Consider the following 24,028-nt stretch of genomic DNA (forward strand, 5'->3'; position numbering starts at 1 on the left):
GTATGTTTTACTTATGCTGGAGTCAATAAATGCCAAAATGTTTGTAGGGCTGCTAGGTTACAATGTCTGCTTTATTGGCTTTAGACTCTAGCTTGGTTATATATTCACCCCAAATCTTTTCTTGATAGGATACCGTGAGTCTCTAGGTTTGTTTTACTGTAGTTAATACAAGTCCTGTGTAATACATTGTGTGTCTGACTTGAGAGTTTTATGGAGTTTATGGCTTGAGATGCAGCTTGGCTTTGGCAGATGCAATAATCAGAACCTCTACGTACAAAGGAGATGGTATATGAGTATATTCCCAGGTTGAGGTTGATGCAGAGAGAGATTAGCCTAGATATTCTAGAGCTACTTGCATATCTCAATCTCACATGTATTTAAGGTTTTGTTAAAAAGTGGCATTTTTGCTATGAACACATAACATGTCTATGCTATCATCTTTTGATTGTTTGTGGAGTAATACCTATAAACATCACTTGCAAAAAAATTAAAGGACCTCATAGTATGAAGGTGGGTCATTGACTATTGTCCACATAGTCAGTTTCAAATCCCCTTTCTCTTTTAGCTTTAGTAAACTAGTCCTCGGTCAGTACACTGAAAGTCATCAGTTTGGGGTGGCCACAACTTGCCTTCATTTTACGTTTCATTTCACAAAGATGATAGATTTTCTAGAGTGATTTTTTTTTCCACATTTAAGTCAGTATTGAAGCAAAAAGTGCTCAAGTTAAATATTTGAGTGTAAAGACAAATTCCACTTGTTTTAAAGTGACACAAAATAAATTAGTTACTTTTCTTCCTTAAGATAGTCGTAGCCTGCTAAATATGATTAGAATGCTACAAAATTAAAAAAAAAAAAAAAAAAGTAGAGGGAGCATGCCTTCCAAAGCCCCCCCCCCCCCACACACACACAAACAAATATGAGGATTTTCCTGCCAACTCAAAATCTGTGATTGCTTAATATCTCTGATAGCTGTATGCACACTTGTAATTGTCATGGTGGAGGGATGCAGAAACTAAATGGACGACCAAAAGTGTCTACAAGATTAACAGCACTAAGAGGTGCACTTTAATTGCATGTGAACTTCAATGGAATAGCAATTTACTGTTATTCATGCAGAGTCTGTTTTCAAAGCAAGCTTTTTTTTCCAGCAAATAGTAATCAATGTTTTTGCTTATAACAGTCACCCAGATTAATCTGCAGGGGCAGTCTATTCAAAAGGTGAAGGAGACACAAGGAATTTATCTCTATTCTCCAACACTCCCCCTATTGACCTCACTCTGTGGATTTAGTCTTTTAGCTAATTTGCTATTCATCTTACCACACAGAGGTACATTTATAACACATTTAGTTTATTGATTATGCCAACATTGGGAAAGTATCAACTGCTAAATCAAGGCAGGCTTTGTGTACAATGTGACTGCTGTCAACAGCTTGTGGTACCATTTTGAAGTTTACCAAGTTCATTAAAGCAGGATCTACCTTTTACAACATCAAACTGCTGCTGATCTAGCCTGATGAGATTTTTAATGTTTGTGCTAATCAAGCCTGTAATGTGTCACATGCACTTACAAATGAGGCTCGTCATGCTGATGGACTATACCTTTTTTGGGATCAGTACTAGACCCACCTTTACGGCATGGCAGCACCAGTGCTGTATGCATGTGTGTATATATGGGTCCCCTACAGAAGACTGACAGCTCACAACACGGACACCCACATCGCCGACATCAAAAGCCAGACACACAAAATACAGACAATGGGGAAACGGTAAGTCTCCATAGTGCGGAATGGAAATACTTCCATTCCTGCACTGTAGTACGATCTCGGAGTTGGTATATTAAAGTTACGAGGTGTTTGGGGGCATAGCCCCCTGACTAGCAGAAAAAAGGAAATGTTATTTTCCTTTTTTCTGCAGTAGCGCTGTTGTCTGTATTTAGTGTGTTGGGCTTTTGGTGTCGGCGATGTGGGTGTCAGTGTTGTGAGCTGTCTTCTGTAGGGGATCCATATATATATATATATATATATATATATAGATATATAGATATATAGATATACATATACACACACACACACACACACACACACACACACACACACACCATATTTCTGGGACAGAGAAGAGCCCCGTATGTTATCTTGTCCCAAGGAGGAAGTATTCTTAGCCTTAGGGCAGCATTTTCTGTAAATGTTTTTTTTAGTGATGACAGGGAGTGATCATTTGGGCTTTGGATTCTCATCTAAGAAGTGAAATTTACACTACATAGATTTGCTAGCATATTGGCAATGTCCACAAGGTCCAAGTAGATTTAGCCATTTAGTATGAGTTCTATACATAGTTGATTACGGTTTCCAAGTTTTCTAACATAAAGAAAGATTTGTAATTGTCCCTGGCTTCAGACGGAAACCAGAGTTCATGGGCTGCCTTAATAGACCTAATAGTCTTTTTTTTTTTTTTTTTTTTTTTAATTTTTACATTCTAAAAATGTTCCTACTTGGAGGTCTTTAGATCTTTTCATAGCCTAACAAGTTGTTCTATTTTTTCCCATTTATTGTATACTTCATGCTGGTAGCCACAGGTTGGTATGCTTTTAAATTTCCCAGTATATTTAGATATAAATAGACTCATAGATGCAACTAACAATTCTGTACATTTATGTTGGTATAAAACTCCTTTATGAATCCATCTTTTGTTGTGAAGTCTGTGGGGATTTGTTTTAAGTGAATTTCAAAAGTTGTTCATAGAATTTGAGATTTGTGCGCTTGAAGTATTTAAATTCTGATATACTGATTTCAGTGAGTTTAGGTCTGATGCAACTGAACAAGGATACCAGTGGGGTTGTACATGATGACACTACATTTGTAAGTACCAGATCAAAAATATTTTGCACTCTGAGCTAGTAACAAATTAAGTTTATGTATTTATTTGATCTGAAAACTACTGTGCATATCCTACTTTGGAGGCATCAATGACAGGTAGCTAAATTCTCTCAAAATGGTAGAGTTCTTATTTATGGAAGAGTTCATCCATAACATTTAAGAACCTTACATGAACTTCGAGTCAAGGAAGGTGTCCTGTAACAAGCAATAAACAGATAGCTGACTTTGCTTAGTGCGATTTGGAATTTGACAAGTTCCATTTGTAGGTGTCTGGAAATCTGTCTTGAGGCGACATGATCTCTAACAAATATGGACATAATCACTGGGGTCTGGTTGCATGGTACGCACTAAACCCAGGTATTGAGGAACTACTTCCTGGGGGCACTTAAATCATGTTTCAGTGATTACATTTAAATGGATAACTTCACATTGCAGGCGTGTCTTAAGATCGAGCAGCTTTTTGTTTAGATGTGTGGTATTGGGCAGAGCCACCTTAACTTGATTCACCTTGAAACGGACACATTTGCTATGATGGAATGTTCATTAGTTGAACTTTGCCTAAAAATGGCACGCTAGAGTTAAGCGAGGGTTTTAGCCAGTATGCAGATGCATTTGAACAGGTGAAGAACATCCTTTGGAAAGTAGGACTGTCAAAGCATCCTGTTCCATGCCAGCACACAATGGATCCCAGTACAAAGGCACCAATTATCAATTTAGCCAATTGCTGAAGCCAATAATCTTTTCTTTGCACCTGAACATCACTTGTGGCAAAGGGAGGATCCCACTCCATATCAAGGTCTTGTCTGCATTTGTGATGTGCGCAGACAACCCGGACATGTCTCTGCATTTCCCTTAGGTTTTTTTGCTCAAAGCCATTCATCCCCACATGTGCAACTATGCTGGGGCTATCTCGTGCAAGGGTTCCAAGGGCCCTTAAGACAACAGAGATTCTTGTACCTGAAAGATGACTCACTCCCACTCACTCACTCATTAGGCTAGACAAAGACAGTGTGTGGCAATGTGCGTCTCACTACACAGTCACTAATCACCAAAACATTTTTATTTGTGGAGTGGTCTGGTGTACTGGGCATGCCTTCCTTTGTCTCACGGTGACTCTGTTAAAGGTGAGATATGTGATGCAATGTTAGATTTTGACTTTTGCTGTGAATTCATCCTTACGAGTCTAGAAGACTTCGCTAAGAATCTCTTTACAGCTTTAGCATACGACTTCCTGAGAGTCAGGGACTCACAATTACGGGTTATGATTCCAGGACTCTCCAATACAGGTCTCAGAATTGCAAAAGGAAGTGATTTTTGCTGTAAAATAAGAGAAAAAATTTAATGAAATCCAAGTCTCTGATATAACTGTAAATATTAAGCAATAAGGCAATATGCATACTGAGAAATTTGATTATTCTATGGTAATTAGGGACAAATTACCAAGTGATGGGATACTGGTATAGTTGAGGGAAGGCCTGGTCCATTACAGAGTGTAGGGCTTCCTTGGAACAAGAAGTCACTAAATTTCAGAGTAATGTGACACTTACATTGCTTATGAGCTGTTCTTAAATAAATAAATAAAAAAACTCAAACCTTTCTCATCTACTTCACCTTAATCACTGCATATACTCACTTCAGATCATAATCTTCTGGGGTAAAATTCTGCTTCCTGCAAACTTCTTCCAAAATCTAGAGAAAGACGGAGAGAAGAGAACTCAAATATTAAAGTTGTATGTAAGAAAATATTCACAAGTACCAGCATAACAAATTCACAAAAATAGCAAATTAGAAAAAAATAAATGGTCCGGTTAGTACTGCCCAATTATGTCACATGAAGTTTATATAGCGTTATCTTTTGAATTATTTCGCTAGAGTTACTGTTTCACAGTCAAAAAAACTACTGCGTGCAGAATAACAAACTTCAAAATATTTACTGTAATAACCAAGTACTATAACTAGATAAAGAACTTAACCTAGGTGATAAGGCACATGTCATAGTTGTCTGAATCAAATTTTTATAAGACCCCTTGGTCATTTTCTTCCTCTAAGGCAGGCTACTACACTCTTTTGGAGAGCTGTCAGAATGATCACAATAATAAAGGCTCTGGATCACAGAATGTGAGAAAAATGAAGTCATTCCTGTTTGTGGTTTCGAAGTTGTGCTGGAAAGGACAGCGGCAAAGTAGCTGACCAAAATGATTTTACTAAAGTATGGAAAAAGCTAACGTCTCAGGCAGTCTTTGTTGAACATCATGGCATCTAGAATCTATGCACCACTAGCTATTCAGAGAAATGTGGATCTTGGGTAAAATAAGCTTCTTAACAGACTGACAGCTGTAAAATCGCATACTAGTTCTTTGACTACTCAATTAGTTGAAGTTAGAAAAAACACTGCTGCAAAGCCACAAAACAATATTTTAATAAACAAATGTAAGCACTTTCATTTCCACTACTACAGAAACATCATCAGACAAACTGCACATCCTTTGAATACCATAAAAGCATCACTTCCTTAAGGGATGAACCTCACTTCCTTGAGGGGGTGGAGCCCAAGTGCAAGGCATGTTATACAACATCTTATGCAACATCTCACTTTCTAAGAAAGGTGGCACCAAAATGCATAAAATATTTTGTTACCTTCATAAAATCCTAGCGCATTTTGAATACTAAAAGCTGAAAAACATATATACAAACATAGAAATTAATGCCAATAATAAAATTGCATTAGTTGCTTTGTATACTAAAAAATGCATGTCATTTCATAATAAAAATCAAACAATACCAGTTTTCAACTTTAAAATAAGTTTGATTGATATGGAACAGCATTTTTTTCTTCTTGCAGTGTCACTTTTCGCTGTTGGGCTTGGTTACTCAATTACGAGAAGGGATACCTCTCTCAAAGAAACAGCCAAACAACTGGAAAAGAAGGGGTGGGTAGAGGTTCACTGATGCAATGTTAATGGCAGATAAAAGGAAGACCAGAACTACCTGATCAGGCCTTAGATGTTTGATGGAGTGTATGACACTATTCCTTGATCACTGCTCACTGAGAAATGGTCCAACACCAGAGAGTTTAGCTTACGAGAGTAAACTGACTGCCTCATCAGTAAATTCAACAGCTAGTTAGCTTTATGCCACAAACTGGTAAATCACTAGGAAAGCCAGTGGAACATGGTACTACTGACTGAATGGACCAATCTATGGTCATTGTCCCATACACATCAGTAAAGCAAAATCTGACAGTTGAACACTGCTGTAAAAACCATCTCCAGCTTTGGGATGCATGCCACTTAAAAGGTCCAAAACTTCAAGCTGCTTGAAACGTTATCTGGTGGATAACCAGAAAAGATGCAACTCTGCAACAGCAAACTTACAAATCATGGGGGACAATGATGTGCCCTCCCTAGAAATCTATGTTTACAACAAACTCACTGGTGAAGTGAGGTCCGGTGATTTGTGCCTTTCTCAGGCCAAAGGTACAAAAGAGCAGCTAGTAGAGATAGATTCCCTAGAGCTTACTGAATTGCCATTATCAAGTATTTTTAAGCTGGAAAGAGAGAGAGACGCACACATTCACTGAAAGATGACAAACTCTTGGAAGCAAGAGCTACCTGCAGGCGAGTATCTGGCAAACTATCTGCGACACAAAAAATTCTAATTCCAACTCCACTTATCTTTCACTTTAAGGGCTCAATAAAGCTTCCTGTTAGTGCATCCAAACTGTGGTTTTATTTGTATTAGTTCAGTGATACAGCCACCGGTGGCTTACTGCACAGAGTCAAGAGTGATCAATCCTTGCATAGTTGTCTTTCTCTTTTACTACAGAAAAACAAAACCTGGTAACCTGGGGTTGTCTGGATGTGTAACACTAATCACAGCGATGCAGATCTAAACAAGAATGGCACCATGACACATTTTGGGACAGGGAAGGCATCAAGGTACGTATGAAGGTTTTATGTGCTGGAGTGTTTTTAATGCTTCCTCAAACCAATTAGTAATTTTCATGTAACTAAAATGTGTATGAACTACAATCCTGACATCAGACTGATTTCTTGAGATACACACAATATGAAAATTTATAGTCACTAGACATGCTATACAAATACTAATCATTTTGGCTACAAACTATGGCATGTTTCATAAACCGCCCAGCGTATAACCAATGATATGCTTTTAACAAATATTTCTCAACATATTCAATCACTCAAAACACTTAATAAATCTAATTCCTTAAAGATAAAATGCAAAGATAGCATTTCCACCTATTTTCTGGACTACTCAAAAATCAAACTGATTGTCCAATAGTGTAGAAACAGTAAAACTCCGGTATTCTGTTTCAAAAATGGAAACAGACTATTAGTTTGTTAACTTGGCGGCTTTACTATGTTTTTTTTTCCCAACAGAAAAGCATAGTAAATTGCCAGGAAAAAAAAGCAAAATAAATGGAAAGAGGGTGTTCCCCCTTACATGATGACACAACGAAATGGGTGGAAAGTGGGCGGGGAGATGGATGTGGCTACAGGAGGTGCTAGGGGTGTGATCTTGGTCCGAATTTGGCCAGAACAAAAGGTGGCAACCCTATGCAAAGATTCTTTTTTTTCATAATTTATTTTTGTTATAATTATGTCATCTTGTAAAGTGATCTTTCTTATTTAAAAATGTGTGTGTAGTTTTAACTTTAGTTACTTCATTGGACCTATATATTTATTAAGTTTAATAAACTTTTTTTTTTTTTTTTTACTGCATACTGAACTGTCCAATCACTTCCTGATCCACCTTATGATTATGCAGTAGAGGGGAGGAACAATTCTATAGTAGGTCAGCATGTTTTCTGCAGCCTGCTGCAGATTTTATTAGAAAATACCCATAATGCAGCATAATCAGTCAGAACAAACAGTTTACTGAAGAAATGGCTTACATAGCGTCAAGTGAATGGTGGAATGGCGATAGTAGACAAAATGGAATATGTGAGAAAACATTCTGATATGCTACTGGATACGAAGCAATACACACTATTCTAAAAATCAGATTCTTAAAGCATAAAAAAAGTATCTATTTTTGGAAGATCACCTTTCTCAAATTTTTATTACACTGGATTGCTACGTCTTGGTGAACAAGAGCCCAGTTATACTAGGTCTTTTCGGAATTCACAGGGTACACAAATACAAAAATATAATGACCTGCCATATAGATTGAGTGTGGCAGCATAGGTTTCCAGTATTCCCAGAACATTAAAAGACACCCTTTCCATAAACAAACATTTTGAAACACTTATGGGATTTTTTGAGTCAATTCACCAAATTAGAATACAGTGAGAAAGTACAGTTTTGTACCTACCATAAATGTAGATGTTCGAGGATTCCCTTGCTGCAGTCCTGACAATTGGGTATAGTCCGCGTCCCAGTCGGCCCGAATACCAGAGTATAAGGCTGACGTCGGTCATGGCGCCTTAGACTGACGTCAGTACGTCAGGGTACTAATGCGCATGACCGACGTCATTTCCTCAGTCTTTTCTTGCCCCAGATGTCAGAAGACCCAAAAAGACAAGTCCCAAAAACAACCTGCACCAATAAACATGTACAATATATACAGTAATATATATACAAAAAGTATAAGCATGTAAACTCAGCTACACAACCACCCTGAAATACAGAGGGGAAGGAGGGAGGGTAAATTGGACTGCAGCAAGGGAATCCTCGAACATCTACATTTATGGTAGGTACAAAACTGTACTATGTTCTTCGTCTTCCCTTGCTGCAGTCCTGACAATTGGGTAGAATCCCAAAGCAGAGGTAAGGGAGGCTGGCAAATTATAAAGTAGCAGGAGCTGACAACATGCCTTGTAAAACAGCTGTGGCAAAACCAGCTCTACTCTTAGAGTATATAGGCAGGTGATAATGCCTAGAGAAAGTATGCACTGAACTCCAAGTAGCTGCTTCCAGAATATCCTTAGTTGCCACCCCCCTTAGAAATGCTGTTGAAGTGGCAGTAGCCCTAGTGGAATGAGGCCTAATCCCAGCTGGAACCTCTTTGCCATGATGGGAATAACAAAATGCAATGCAAAAGCCAATCCACCTAGAAATAGTTTGTTTTGACACAGGCTTGCCCTGTGAACTCAAAGCAAAAGAAACAAGTAACTGCTGAGACTGCCTAAAATCTTTAGTCCTGCTCAGATAATAACGCAATTGCCTGTGTACATCTAAAGTGTGCAAAATCTTTTCCCCTTTATTTTGAGGATCTGCAAAAACGTAGGCAAATGAATAGTTTGGTTTAAAGCCACACTAGAAACCACCTTAGGCATAAAGGAAGGATTAGTACGTAATGATACCCTGTCCTTATGGAAAATCAAAAGGGCTCTACTGCCATAAGGGCCTGCAACTCAGACACCCTTCTTGCAGAAGTAATAGCCAACAGAAAAGCAGTCTTCCATGACAAATATTTCAATTCAGCAGTAGCTGCAGGCTCAAAAGGTTGTAGAGTAAGTTTTTCCAACACAAAATTGAGATCCCAAGCAGGAGTAGGAGCTCTACGTGGGGGTCTTATATTCTTTGCCCCTCTAAGAAACTGCTTGAACAAAGGATGCGAAAACAAAGGTGGGTCACAATCATAGTGAGCTGAAATTGCTGCAGCATGAATCTTTATGGAAGAGAAGGACAAACCTTTGTCCAATAATTCAGTAAGATATTGAAGAGCCACACTCAAATTAGGCTCTGAAATCTCCAAATTCTTTGCTGTACTCCAAAACAAAAATCTCTTCCATTTTTCTGCGTACACTCTCCTAGTACTAGGCCTTCTAGCTTCCATAATCACATTTAAAACTTGTTGAGGAAGCTGAGACCTACCATGCTTCAACACAGAATATGCCAAGCTGTGAGATGAAGAGATTGAAGCTTGACATTGAGCAGATGACCGTCCTTTTGAGATAACAGATGAGGAATCAGAGGTAAAGTCCATGGAGGCTTCTTTACAAGACTCCTTAGAAGTGGGTACCAGTGTTGCCGAGGCCAATCTGGAGCTATCAAAATCATCCTTGGCCTGTCCCGTCTGACCTTTAGTAATACCTTTGGAAGAAGAGGTAGAGGTGGAAAGGCATAGACATGAAGGTTTTTCCAACTGAAAGACAGAGCATCCACTTTCCAAGCTGTGTGATGAAACCCCTTTGTGCAATACTTTGGCAGCTGGTGGTTTAGTGGAGAAGCGAACAGATCTATGTCTGGAGTTCCCCATGACACTGTCAATTTCTGAAATACATGAAGATCCAGTTTCCACTCGTGGGGATCCATGATTTGTCTGCTTAATGCATCTGCTAGGGAGTTCTGTGCTCCTGGCAGAAACCTTGCCTGAAGAGTCAGTTGCAGGCTTAACGCAGTCTCCCATAAAATCATTGCTTGCCTGCATAGAGGATAAGAATGTGTTCCCCCTTGCTTGTTGATGTACCACATGACAGTTGTGTTGTCTGTCAGAATCAACACCTGCCCTGGAAGAAGTAACTCCTTGAACGCCATCAATGCAAACTGGACTGCTAACATCTCCTTCATGTTGATATGTAGATGCTGTAGTCTGGCAGGCCACTTGTCTTGTATCCACTTTCCATTTAGACGAGCTCCCCAAGCAGTGTCCGAGGCATCTGTCGTTAAAATCTGACTCGCCTCTGGCCGGGTCACAGAGAGTCCCTTGTTTAGGTGACATTCCTGAGCCCACCACAAGAATTCCTTTTGAAGGCAAGGTATTATTTGAATGACAGTGTCCAAATCTTGGCAGTGCTGTGTCCATACATTTTTGAGATACCATTGCAGCTTCCTCATATGCAGTTTGGCATTGGGAAGCACCAGAATACAAGATGCCATGAACCCTAATGCTTGAAGGACTGTCCTTGCAGTCAGCACGGACTGATGAGATAGTTGATGGAAGTAAAGTGACAGACTCTTTTGTTTGTCCGGGGTTAAAAAGGCCATCTGGGCTGCTGTATACAGTCTCACACCCAGAAAGCACATGTCTTGAGAGGGTACTAGACTGGACTTTATTTCGTTCACAGAATACCCTAGGCATCTTAGCACTGCTATGACATATTCCAGATGCTGTAGAAGGAGTTCCTTTTCTTGAGCCAGAATCAGGCAGTCGTCCAAGTAAGGATAAATTTGAATGCCTTGAAGCCTGAAGTAAGCTATTACTGGAGCCAGAACCTTTGTGAATACTCTGGGCGCAGTAGATAAGCCAAAGGGCAATGCAGAGAACTGATAATGAAAATCTCCAGTTCGAAACCGCAGATACTTTCTGCAACTTAGCCTTATGGGCACATGAAGGTAAGCTTCCTTGAGATCCAAAGTTACCATCCAGTGATCCTTGCCCAGCAGAGGTAACAGTTGCTGTAACGTCAACATCTTGAACTTGGGAATGTCCAGATAAGTGTTGAGGAGAGATAAATCCAAAATTGGTCTCCACGTGTTCCCCTTCTTTGGTACTAGGAACAGCCGAGAATAAAATCCGAAGCCCCTTTCTGATACAGGGACTGGCTGAATAGCCCCTATCTGGAGTAACTGAGAAACTTGCTTGTGAGCCTCTTTTCTTTGTGGAGGAGGAACATCTGGCATGCCTTTGAAAGGGGGCATTGTGTGGAAATAAAATCTGTACCCGTGATGAATGATAGCCAGCACCCATCTGTCTTGAGTGATTAAATCCCAATTTTCTTTGAAAAGAGACAATCTTCCTCCCAAAGGAGCTGCCAGACGAGAATCCACTGGCAGCTGAAAAGGCAGGTCATTGGTTCTGCTTACGAAAGGACTGACCCCTGCCCTCACCAGAAGTCTGAGCAGGTGAACTGTCTGATCTAGGCCTAAACGAACCTTGAGCCCTGCCCCTACCACGTCTAGACCTACCCCTAGACTGGGAACCATAAGCAGGATATGTCCACCCCTTAGCAGGCCAATTTCTACTAAACTTCGGAGGCTGCACCTGCAAAAATCTTTAACAGTCTGCATAGACTTAGCTTTGTCCTCCATTTTCTTTAAAACTGCTTCCACAGGCGGTCCAAACAACACATCAGACTGTAAAGGAGCATCCAAAATCCTGGTCTTAACATGCTCAGCTAAATTCTGATCCTTCAACCATGCATGTCTGCGAAGAACAGAACTAGTAGCAGCCACCCTCGAGGAGGCCTGAACCGCATCAAAACCACACTGCAAAGAATGCTTACCCACTTGTTCAGACACATGAACTAAATCCAGCAATTCTTTACACTCAATACCTTCCGCCAAAGCATCCACCTTAGATTTCAATTGTGAAAGGAGATAATTCTGATATTTCATCATATGAAATTGACAATTCAACGCCCTCATGGCTAGAGTGGAAGAAGTATATACTTTCTTACCCCACCTATCCAAAGCCCTTGCCTCTCTATCAGAGGGTACAGGATTTTTAACAACAGAAGCTTTAACACCTTTAGGCCCCTGAGAAACAGTTTCTGGGTCCGCCCTGGGACTCTTAAACAAATACTTATGAGCTTCGGGCACCCTATAATACCTATCAGGCTTAACAGGAGCAGGAGGCAAGGAATCAGGGTTCAGAGAAGCCTCTGCAAAAACATCCTCCACCACATTCAACACAGGAGGAATAGCTAAGGGCCTATGCTGAGGCAAAAACAAGAATTCCCTAAGCCTTTTTCTGGAGTCAGAGTAATCTTGGCCTTCCCACTTAAAGTGCTCCCTCATGGAGTGAAGAGTCTCTGAAAATGAAAAATCCTCAGGAGGAGAAGCTGAAGGAGTGGAATCATCCACATCAGAATCAGAATAAGCAGGAAACTCTTGCAAGTCTTCCACAGAAGACTCTGAAGCCTGTGAACACTGTTCAAAACTATCAACCTCCTGTTCCACCCTAGGCCTCTTATCAGGTGGGGGCATAGAACCTCTAATCAGAGTAATCAAATCTTCAGCCATTTTAAGCATATGTTTCTTAGGCACAGAGCCCGAAATGCTAGGAGAAGCCCCTATAGAAGCTGAACTTGGCCTTCCTCTAAAAGAAGCTCTGGAAACAGAAGGAGAGGCCCTAACTACCTTGGGAAGAGAGGGAAGAACAGGTACCTGAGAAGCCCCCTCAGCCTGGCCTACTTCCTGAGAGGGTACATCCTGTAACAGTAAAGTATCCGCCTGAGACTCCATAGAGACTGCTGGCAAAACCTCTGGCTCCCCTGAGCCTTCTAAAGGACCGACGTCCGGGACTGCCGGTTCCTCACCCCTAGACTTCACTGTTTTGTCCTTGCGCTTCTTAGATGAAGCAGGCGTCGGAGCATCCGACGGCATAGTATAATTGCAACGCTTCCCAAACACTAACCTAGCACAATCAAGCCTCCTCTTAATAGTGCGCTTATTAAATCTAGCACAAGAGCGGCAACCAACAACGTCGTGCTCAGGCCCTAAACAAGGTATACACAATGTATGATAATCCCTATGCGGTATCTGCTTCCCACAAGAAATACAGTTATTCACTTTTTCTGACATCCGTAATATACTGAGGCAAGAAAAACCAAAATGTTCCCAACGGGTTACTTAGCCAACTCTGTACTCGGTCTGAAACTCCGGTTTCGGAAAATCTCAGAACGCCAACCTGCACTCGCAAAATTGCTTCTGCATCGGACCATGCGGCAAAAAAGACTGAGGAAATGACGCCGGTCATGCGCATTAGTACCCTGACGTACTGACGTCAGTCTAAGGCGCCATGACCGACGTCAGCCTTATACTCTGGTATTCGGGCCGACTGGGACGCGGACTATACCCAATTGTCAGGACTGCAGCAAGGGAAGACGAAGAACATCACTAGTTTCCTAATTAAATACTTACACAAGTATTCCACATGACACAAGATTACAGCTTTTTCACTCAGCACTACTAGAATTTGAACATCTTGACAGCAAAATCATTAAACTTTTGATGGAATTGATGGAACTCACTTTACATAATTACATTAATTTTGAAGGCGAATATTACAAGCAAATAAAAGGTGTGGCAATATAGGTTCATAGGTAGGTACTAGGCTATCTGCCCTAGGGCATTTATAAGCCTAGCCAGAATGTTGGCTTTCGCCTCCTTTTTAGACTAGATTCCTGAGCCTCTTTCCAGCAGGGCTATAGACGTGATCCCAGGAGTAAATTTATGATTACCCATCCACTCATCAAGATTTCTCTTGAAGAGGGTCAGCGAGGGGCTATGCCTAACATGGACTGGGATTCTATTCCAGAGCGAGGGTAGCCTTTGGGATATGAATCTATCCCTCCAGCATGTCCTGTTTATTGTTGTGCTAAGGTTTAAATCCCTGGAGCGTGTAGTTCTAATGGATTTGGTTTTCTTGAGGTGGAGCATGTCCAACAGTTCCGGGTTAGACATGGCCTTGAATGTCACGCAGAGGTCGCCCCTGAGTACGCGGTAAGCAACTGAGTAGAGCTGGAGCTTCTTTAGTCAAGCTGCATAGAGCATCTGTTTGAGGCCCACGATCTCCTTGAGGTATTTTTGAGGTCTCTCCAGTTGTTGCAGGTGTCGGGTAAGGTACATCCCAAATGGGGCAGTGTACTCAATTATGGGCCTGATGAGCGATGAGTAGAGGGGCACAATGACCTCTTTTGATCTAGATGTGAACCCCTTTTGTGATTAGGTTAGCTATATAGAAGGTTTTTCTAACCACTCTGGCAATGTGATAGTCAAAGAAGAGGCTACTATCTACTTGGGTCCCCAGATCCCTAATTACTTCTTCGGTACTTGGTGGATTACCTCCTATGTGGTAGTTTGTGGGCACTTTGTTTTTCCCAAAGAGGATGACTATGCACTTTTTGTCATTTAGCTTGAGGCCATGGTTCTGACACCAGGTATCAGTCTCCGTAAGGCCCTTCTGGAGGACGCTTGTGTCAGCCGGACAGTCTATTATGGCTCCCAGTTTGCAATCATCTGCAAATTTGGTAAGCCACAGTCCTCAAGCGTTTGCCTGCACCTCAGAAGTAAATACCGAACAAGAGGGGTCCCAGGACTGAGCCCTGTGGTACGCCACTTGTAACCGGTTTAGAGTCGGACATGGCACCCACGACTCTGTCCATGTAAGTTCTATCCCTGAGCCAGTTTGCAACCCATCTTGTGACATATGGGTTGATATTTAAGCTAGTAAGCTTATTTATGATGCCAGAGTGGGGTATTGTGTCGAAGGCCTTTGTGAGGTACAGGTAGGCTGTGTGGACTACCTTTCCCTCATCTATGGCTTTGGTAACTGTTTCGAAAAAGTCAGCTAGGTTTAAGAGGCAAGATCTGCTTTTAACAAAGCCAAATTGGGTAGGGTCCAGTGTTTGAAGGCTCCCAATGTCTTTGTTTATGAGATCCATGATGATACACTCCATAGCCTTGCAGACCAGGCTAGTCAGGCTTACAGGGCGATAGTTCCCAGGATCCGTTGTGGTGCCACCTTTGTGAAGCGGGATCACTGTTGCTGTACGCCATTCTTCGGGTACATAACCTGTGGTAAGGCAGAGTTGGAACAGTGAATTTATGTGAGGGCTTAGTTCATTTTGGAGCTCGTGTAAGACACAGCCAGGGATACCATCCAGTGCCATTGACGCTGTGTTTTTTACTTTGGAGAGGGCTGCTGTGATGTCTGGGGGATTGCATTCTTCTGGGATAGACACTGGCTCTTTTGGGGGAGAAGGGGGGTAAAGTTTGCACTGAACCTTTCCGCCACGATGTTGGCAATGTCAGTGGGTTCAGTATATTTTGTGCCATTTTGCACCAGCTCAGAGCATATCTGAGAGTTGCCACCCAGATTCTTGACGTAGCTAAAGAACGCCTTGTGATTATCTTTAGTCTCTTTGGCGATTTTTCTTTCAAAGCTAGCCTTTGATGATTTTATGAGGGATCAAAGTTTCTTGCTAGTACTGATCAGGGATGCCTTCCCTTTTTGAGATTTTGCCTTTTTGTGTAATAGTTTCCTCCTTCTGTTGTATAGCTTATTTATGGCCGGGGTCCACCAGACTGATCTCCTATTTTTGTAGGAGTGAGTCTTGGTTTTACTTTGGATGGCACGATCCATGCATTCCTGTAGATGCTCACAGAGTGCAATTATAAAGGATTCTGCAGTTTGGGTAACATTTTCCATTTGCCCGGGGGCTTTGAAACTTTCCACCTTGGTCTTGAGAAGTGTGAAGTTTGCTTTTGAGAAATTTTTCACAGTGGTTTCCTTGGCTGGGGGTGGGGTCGGGATGTCCATTGTGATTAGTTTATGCTCTGATCTTACCAACGAGGGGTTTACCTCTGGTGTGGAACATTTAGCCCCCATGTTGGTGATGACAAAGTCCAATATGTTGTCCCCTCTTGTGGGATTGGTAACCAGTTGTTCCAAGGCATCTGAGTTTATAAACTCAAGGAACCGTTGGGCAAAAGAGTTGGGACTCTAGTAGTATTCCCAGTCAATGTTTGGGTAGTTGAAGTCCCCCAATATCATGGTGCTTGGTGAGACCTTCATATTTTCCAATGTTCTCAGGAATGCCGAGTGGAGGTCCTGAGTCAGGGTGGGTGATCTGTAGCAGGCTACAAACTGAAAAGCAGTTTTACCTACTGTTAGTTGCACATGGATGGTCTCCACTGCCTCGTGCAGTGCCACTAAAGTACAGTTTTGTACCTACCATAAATGTAGATGTTAGAGTGTATACCCTGCTGCAGTCATCACACTTGGGTTATCCTGCTGTCAGGCGGTCCCGCAGTCGGCCCGAATTCCAAAGTCTCGGTCCGGCGTCAGTTGCTGTCGCTTCTTCCCTGACGTCAGAGCGCCAGGGGTATATCAGAGGCATCCGACGCCATTGTCTTCACTTTTTCTTGCCCCAGATGTCAGGTGCCCATAATAGGTACGCAAAAAAAAAAAAAGTATATATATATATATATATATATATATATATATATATATATGTATATGTATATACATATAGTTATATGAAAAAATGAAACAAAATCCTTAGGCACAAGCAAATACACCGCAGAGGTAGTAAAGAATAGATTGGAAGAGAAGTTCAGCTAGTCCAGAGGGGATGGAGGGAGGGTAGCCTTGACTGCAGCAGGGTATACACTCTAACATCTACATTTATGGTAGGTACAAAACTGTACTATGTTCATCGTGGTACCCTGCTGCAGTCATCACACTTGGGTAGAATACCAAAGCTAAGGATGGGAGGTGGAGTCAAACAGGGTTAGAGAAGGCTAGAAGGCCCTGCAAAACTGCAGTGGCAAAGCCAGCTCTAGTCTTAGAGTAAAGTGGTAAGTGGTAATGTTTGGTGAAGGTGTGTACTAAACTCCAAGTTGCAGCTTCCAGAATATCCTTGGTTGGCACCCCCCTGAGGAAGGCTGTAGATGTAGCTGCTGCCCTGGTAGAGTGGGGCCTTATGGTAGCAGGAACTGGTTTTCCATGGTGGGTGTAGCAAAAACGTATGAAATGTCCTATCCATTTGGAAATGGTATGTTTTGAGATAGCCTTTCCTCGTGATGTTGTAGCATAGGATACAAAAAGCTGGTCAGATTTTCTGAAAACCTTAGTTTTATCCAAGTAGTAACGTAGCTGTCTGTGAATGTCCAAGGAATGCAGGAGTCTTTCTCCTCTGTTCTGTGGATTTGGAAAGAAGGTGGGTAAATGAATGGTTTGATTTAGAGCCACACTGGATACCACCTTAAGCATAAAGGAGGGGTTAGTTCATAGAGAAACTCTGTCTTGATGAAAAATGAGGAAAGGCTCTACTGCCATTAGTGCCTGAAGCTCCGAAACTCTTCTAGCTGAAGTGATTGCTAGCAGCAGGGCAGTCTTCCATGATATAAACTTTAAATCAGCTGAGAAAGCTGGCTCAAAAGGAGGTAGCGTGAGTTTTTCCAGAACAAAGTTGAGGTCCCAAGTAGGCGTTGGCGCTCTCCTGGGAGGCCTAATGTTTTTGGCCCCTCTGAGAAACTGCCTCAGGAGTGGATGTGAAAATAAGGGAGGATCCGCGTTGTAATGCGCAGAAATAGCTGAGGCGTGGATTTTAATAGATGAAAAAAAGCCCTTTGTGTAACATCTCAGTTAGATATTGCAGAATCTGAGGTATGTCTGGCTGAAGGGTATTTTGGCCTTTAGCTTGCTTCCAGGCGCAAAACCTTTTCCATTTGTCTGAGTAGGCTTTCCTGGTGCTGGGCCTCCTGGCCTCCAGAATAACTTCCATAACAGTTTGTGAGAGAGGAGCTGGCTGGTTGCTTAGGTGATTTGCCATGCAGCCAAGTTTAAGGTTTTGAGTAGAATCTGATTGTCTTGCTGTGTGAGCAGGTGGGTAATTTGTGGTAGAATCCATGGTGGGCCCTGGGCCATATTCCTTAATTGTGGGTACCAATGCTGGCGTGGCCAGTCTGGGGCAATGAGCATCATTCGGGGTCTCTCCATCCTGACTTTCAGTAGCACCTTTATGAGAAGGGGTAGTGGAGGAAAGGCATATACTGTTAGCATTTTCCAAATGAATGAGAGTGCGTCCACTTTCCAAGCTTGATGGTGAAAAGTCCTTGTGCAAAACTTTGTTAGCTGATAGTTTTGAGGGCAAACAGGTCTATGTCTGGGAGCCCCCATTTTTGAGTTATCATTGCGAATACTTGTGGATCCAGTTTCCATTAATGGGGATCCATGATGTTTCTGCTTAGGTCGTCTGCCAATGTGTTCTTTTTCCTGGCAGGAATTGAGCTTGTAATTGAACTTGGTAAGCCAGTGCTGTGTTCCACAAGGACATTGCTTGCCTGCATAGAGGGTAGGAGTGTGTACCCCCTTGTTTGTTCATGTACCACATTACTGTGGTGTTGTCTGTCCTTATGATAAGCTGTCCTGGATGTAAGAGGTCCTTGAAGGCTGTCAGAGCATTTTGTACAGCTAGCATTTCTTTTTGATTGATGTGCAGATTCCTTTGATCTGCTGCCCATATGCCTTGAACACACCACCCTGACATGTGTGCCCCCCAGGCATAGTCCAATGCATCTGTTGTCATAGTTTGCCTGGCTGGGGGTAGGGTGAAAGGCTGACCCTTGTTGAGGTGACATGCCTGTGACCACCATAGAAACTCCTGTTGAAGGCAGGGAATGTGATTTATCATCGTTTCCAAGCTGTGGCTGTGTTGAGTCCATACGCTTTTTAGGTACCACTGTAATTTCCTCATATGCAGTTTTGCAAACGGTATTAGTAGTATGCAAGATGCCATGAAGCCCAAGGCCTGCAGAATTTTTCTTGCAGGGAGTTGGGTCTTTGTTGCCATTGTTCTGAAGTACTGAGTTAATTGTAGTTGTTTGTCTGGCGTCAAATAAGCCATCTGGGAAGTTGTATTCAAGCTGGCACCCAGGAATATCATATTTTGTGAGGGCACTAGTTTTGATTTCTTTTCGTTTACTGTGTACCCTAGGCAGCTTAGAAGATGTTTTACAAAAGCCAGGTGTTGTAAGAGAATGTCCTTGCTTTCTGCTTGGATGAGACAGTCGTCCAGGTATGGGTATATTTGAATTCCTCTTTGTCTGCAGTATGCAATTACTGGTGCCAGGCATTTTGTGAAGACCCTGGGCGCAGTAGATAAGCCAAAGGGCAGTGCAGAGAATTGGTAATGGGTTGAACCTGCAATGAAACGGAGGTATCTTCTGCAACTTTGTCCGATAGGGACATGCAGGTATGCGTCCTTGAGGTCCAACGTTACTAGCCAAGCTTTCTTGCCCAACATGGGGAGAACCTGCTGTAGTGTTAGCATCTTGAATTTGGGTACTTGCAAGAAGGTGTTTAAAATTGAAAGGTCCAGAATAGGTCTCCCAAGCATTGTCCTTTCTGGGGACTAGAAAGAGCCTTGAGTAAAATCCTTGGCCTTGCTCCTGTGTAGGTACCAGTTGAATGGCTCTCATGTCCATGAGAGCTGTAATTTGTTTTTGTGCCTCTGCCCATTGATTTTGTGGCAGGTTTGGCATTCCTCTTATCCTTGGCAAGGTGTGGAAATTAAATCTGTATCCATGTGAGATAATGTCTAGGACCCATTTGTCCTTTGTGACAATGCGCCAGTTGTCTGCAAAAAGTGTTAATTTTCCTCCCAAGGGAGCTGCCAAGAGAGTTTTGCTTGGCAGTATGAGGTTTAAGTCATTGTGTTTGCCTTCAAGTGGTTTGGGACCTGTCTTCTCCTCCCTTCTGTGTTGTAGTGCCCCATTGGCGAGGTTTGTAAGGGATTTGTGCTTGTCCTCTGCCCCTTGGGTGCCTGTATTTACCCCTCTCTGGTCTGTCAGAAGCTGGAAAGGACCAATTTTATGTTGGTCAATTTCTGCTGAAGCGTGGGGGCTGTACCTGTAAGAAATCTTTGACCGTCTGCATAGATTTTGCCTTATCCTCCATTTTCTTTAAAACCTCCTCTGCTTTAACCCCAAATAAGACATCCTGCTATAAGGGTGCATCCAGTAACTTTGCTTTAACATGATCAGGCAGAGATTGTTCCTTTAACCAAGCATGCCTCCGTATAACAAACCCAGTAACAGCTGCTCTAGAGGAAGCTTCCAAGGCATCAAAACCACATTGTAAAGTATGTTTGCCCACCTGTTCAGCTGCATGTAACAGATCTTGCATTTCCTTGAATTCAGACTGTTGAGGGTGCGTGCCCATCTTTTGTTTTATTTGAGACATTAGGAATTGCTGGTATTTAAGCATGTGAAATTGACAATTTAGTGCTCTCATAGCTAGAGTAGTTGAGGTGTAAACCTTCTTCCCCCACCTATCTAGTGCTCTGGAGTCCCTTTCTGAGGGTACAGGATTTTTTGCCATAGAAGCCTTAGCCCCTTTGGGACCCTGGGAGATTGTCTCTGGATCAGCAGCAGGGTTTTTGTAAAGGAATTTGTGCGAGTCAGGCACTCTATAGTATCTATCTGGTTTGGCTGGAGCAGGAGGCAGAGAGGCTGGATTTAGACTAGATTCTAAGAAGACATCATCCACAATGTCCAAAACTGGGGGGATAGCAAGTGGTCTGTGCTGGGCAGTAAAAGAAACTCTTGGAGACTTTTCTTTGAGTCAGAGTAGTCCTGACCTTCCCAGTGGAAATGTTCCCTCATGGTGTGTAAGGTTTCCCCAAAGGAATAACCTTCAGGGGGAGAAGCTGAGGGAATGGAGTCTTCAGCATCAGAATCTTCATAAGGGGGAAAGGAGTAATCCTGTTCCTCAGAGGAGCCTGAGGAAACAGACACTTGATCAGAGGAGGCATAATCCTCCTCTTGTCTAGGCCTTTTCGGTTGGGAACCCCTGATCAAAGAAATCAAATCTTCAGCCATTTTAAGCATCTGCTTCTCAGGCATAGGGCCTTGACCTGGAGACTGAAGTGTAGGCTTTTTTGGCTTTAGAGGAGTCTTAAGCTTAGCATAAGATTTTATGGTGAGGGTAGTCGCTCTGAAGACACCTTCAGGAACCGAAGGTGTTTCTACAGCACCGGCTTCCCCTAGTGCAATGTCGTCGGTAGGGCCTAAGGAAAAAGGCTGCGTCAGCCTAGAACTCTCTGCTGGGGGATCCGAAGCGGCCTGGGGATCCAATTCAGCGGTAGCCAGGGGCTGCGTAGGCGCCTCACTGAAAACCGGAGAACTGTCAACCGGCCCAGCCGAGGCCTCGGAGTCTGGCTTGGATCTAGGCTGCCTGTCATTATCCTTGCATTTTTTATGCACGCCGGTAGTTGGTTGCTCCGACGGCATAGTGTAATTACATTTTCTACCGTAGTGTTGTGCGAAATCAAAGCGTCGCTTTATAGTTCGCTTATTGAACCTAGCACAAAACCGACAACCAGTGACGTCGTGGTCTGGGCCTAGGCAAGGTATACAGAAAGTCCTTATGAGGTATTTGCTTCCCTCAAGAAATGCAATTGTTAACTTTTTCTGACACTGGACTGAGGCAAGAAAAGGTTCCCCAATGGGGTACTTAGCTTTGAAGACTTCGGACTGAAACTCTATTCGAAAGTCTCAGGTGTCGGCCGACCGGCACTTGCGAACTGCTTCTGCTTCGGGCACTGTGCGGCAAGAAAGACTGAAGAAAATGGTGTCGGATGCCTCCGATATACCCCTGGCGCTCTGATGTCAGGGAAGAAGCTACAGCAACCGACGCCGGACCAAGACTTTGGAATTCGGGCAGACTGCGGGACCGCCTGACGGCAGGATAACCCAAGTGTGATGACTGCAGCAGGGTACCACGATGAACATCCTGGAGGTGTGGGTATCCTAGATGGATACTCCGCCGCCTTTAGTATTTCGGTCCGAGTTCTGGGGCCAAAAAGAGTGGTATGAGTTGAATCCTGGTAATGCTGGGGTACTCTCTGGAGCCTTGAACCAGGTTTCTGTTACTACACAGATATCGATTTTCTCCATAATGAGGAGTGCCTCGAGTGCGTGCATCTTGAGGTTTAGATTTCTGGCACTGAGTAGCATTACCCTTAGATTTTCGTTTCTGGTATTGTCTATGGAGGTGCTGCTTCTGCTCCTTTCTATGCAAATCTTGTAATGCTTAACTGGGGAAAAAGTATGTGTTTAATTTTATATACACGACATATTGGAACGTATGCTACCTGGAGGATATTTTCATCCTGTGGGCTGCATCTAAGGTAAGAATGCTGGAATTTATTGAACATATAGTCAATGCAGCTACTTTCCTAAAGTTCACACATACGGACAAGGTGAACTATCTATACATTACAATTTTTAATAACAGTTGCAGATTTGATTCCACCACTTATGGGAAACCAACACTCTCAAACACTTACCTACACTATAAAAGAGTTGCCACACTTACCTACACTATAAAAGAGTTGCCACCCTTTGACCTTTAAGAAAATCTGATTGAAGGTCAGCTTGTTGGACTTGTCAGAATTAATTCAACTTATACAACCTCTTCACAAAGGAGACAGATAAAATTATTTAAGGTTCTTTTAAAAGGGGGTTAACCATGTAAATTATTTGGTAATATTAGTACAGAGGATAGTACATACTGGATTAAGAAATTGACCCCTTTTTTGGGTACAAGTCGCAGTCATATTAAGAATGTCAACTAGCCTGTGAATAAAGTAGAACTTGAAAATAAGAATAAGAATGTTAAAGAAAACTATACAAGATCTTTGGGTGTTAAAATGCAACAGCAACTCAAACCACATTAAAGAGATAGGAGAAATTGAAACATTTTTAAGCTGATTAACAAGTACTTCAAATATCAGGTAATGAACCTAGTTTTGTTTTTAAGATGGGTATGATCCTAAAAGGTATTTCTGAAACCAACAATAAAAAACATAACATTCACAGGACAAAAGAAACACAAAATGCGGTCCATGTTGACAGTGTAGCTGTACTCTAGAAAAATATATAGATCTCAACAATTACTGCTCATTAAGGATTATATCTCACAAATGGTCACTGTTCAACACTAGGTGCAATTTAATTGGCTATTTGCTCCAAATGTCCTTCCTTTCATATAGGAAAGACTATTCCACAAAATCACTTATGAATGCCATTATGATATTATGAAGAAACAGTGCATTTCACAAAGACACCTTGGACTGTAGAGAATTACTGAAACAATGACACCAGATGAAGGAGGTCGTCAATGGGAAACTCAGTACAAGGTGCTGATGTGACAACTAAGATTAAATGCCACCCCACAGGTTTAAATATATATCCATTAGCTCAGTACTAAAGTTAAGGGCAACTAAGCTCTGAATTTTTAATTACTGTTTTTATTTAGGAAGAGGCCAATTATATACAGCATACATTTTCATACACTGTTCTGATTCATGTAGATACTTCACTAAGAACATGTTTTTATCTGACTTTTATATTTTCTTGTGTATAACCTATATGGATTGATTTTTTTTATTAACAATGAGAGATACATACTTGCATACCAATTTAATAATGCACCTATTGATGTTGACTATTATCATCTTTTTGACATTAATGATTTTATTTCCAGTCGTTAGCTAGCAATATTTTCTGCTGGCACTTTAAGACCTTGTGCTAAGACTGCAGACTTTTAGCACTTTCTAAATAATGGATTTGCTTGTCTTACATGGTTCTGATGAAGTAATATCAACTTGACTTACAGCATGAAAGCATGTGAACTCTGACAATAAAATTTTAATTTTCTCAGCCTACA

The 24,028-nt window shown here is 42.0% G+C and overlaps 1 protein-coding gene across 1 annotated transcript in view; it reads right to left on the bottom strand.

Annotated features, from left to right (window-relative positions):
- Window positions 1-24,028, bottom strand: part of ASPSCR1 (ASPSCR1 tether for SLC2A4, UBX domain containing) — a 4,162,292-nt gene that overhangs the window by 3,948,471 nt on the left and 189,793 nt on the right. The window contains exon 2 of the mRNA XM_044068220.1: window positions 4,512-4,567. Coding sequence (XP_043924155.1) covers window positions 4,512-4,567 — 56 coding nt within the window. The remainder of the gene's footprint in view (window positions 1-4,511; window positions 4,568-24,028) is intronic.

Source organism: Protopterus annectens, chromosome 4.part0 (assembly GCF_019279795.1).
Source record: "Protopterus annectens isolate FY-2018-M chromosome 4.part0, PAN1.0, whole genome shotgun sequence".
NCBI lineage: Eukaryota > Metazoa > Chordata > Ceratodontiformes > Protopteridae > Protopterus > Protopterus annectens.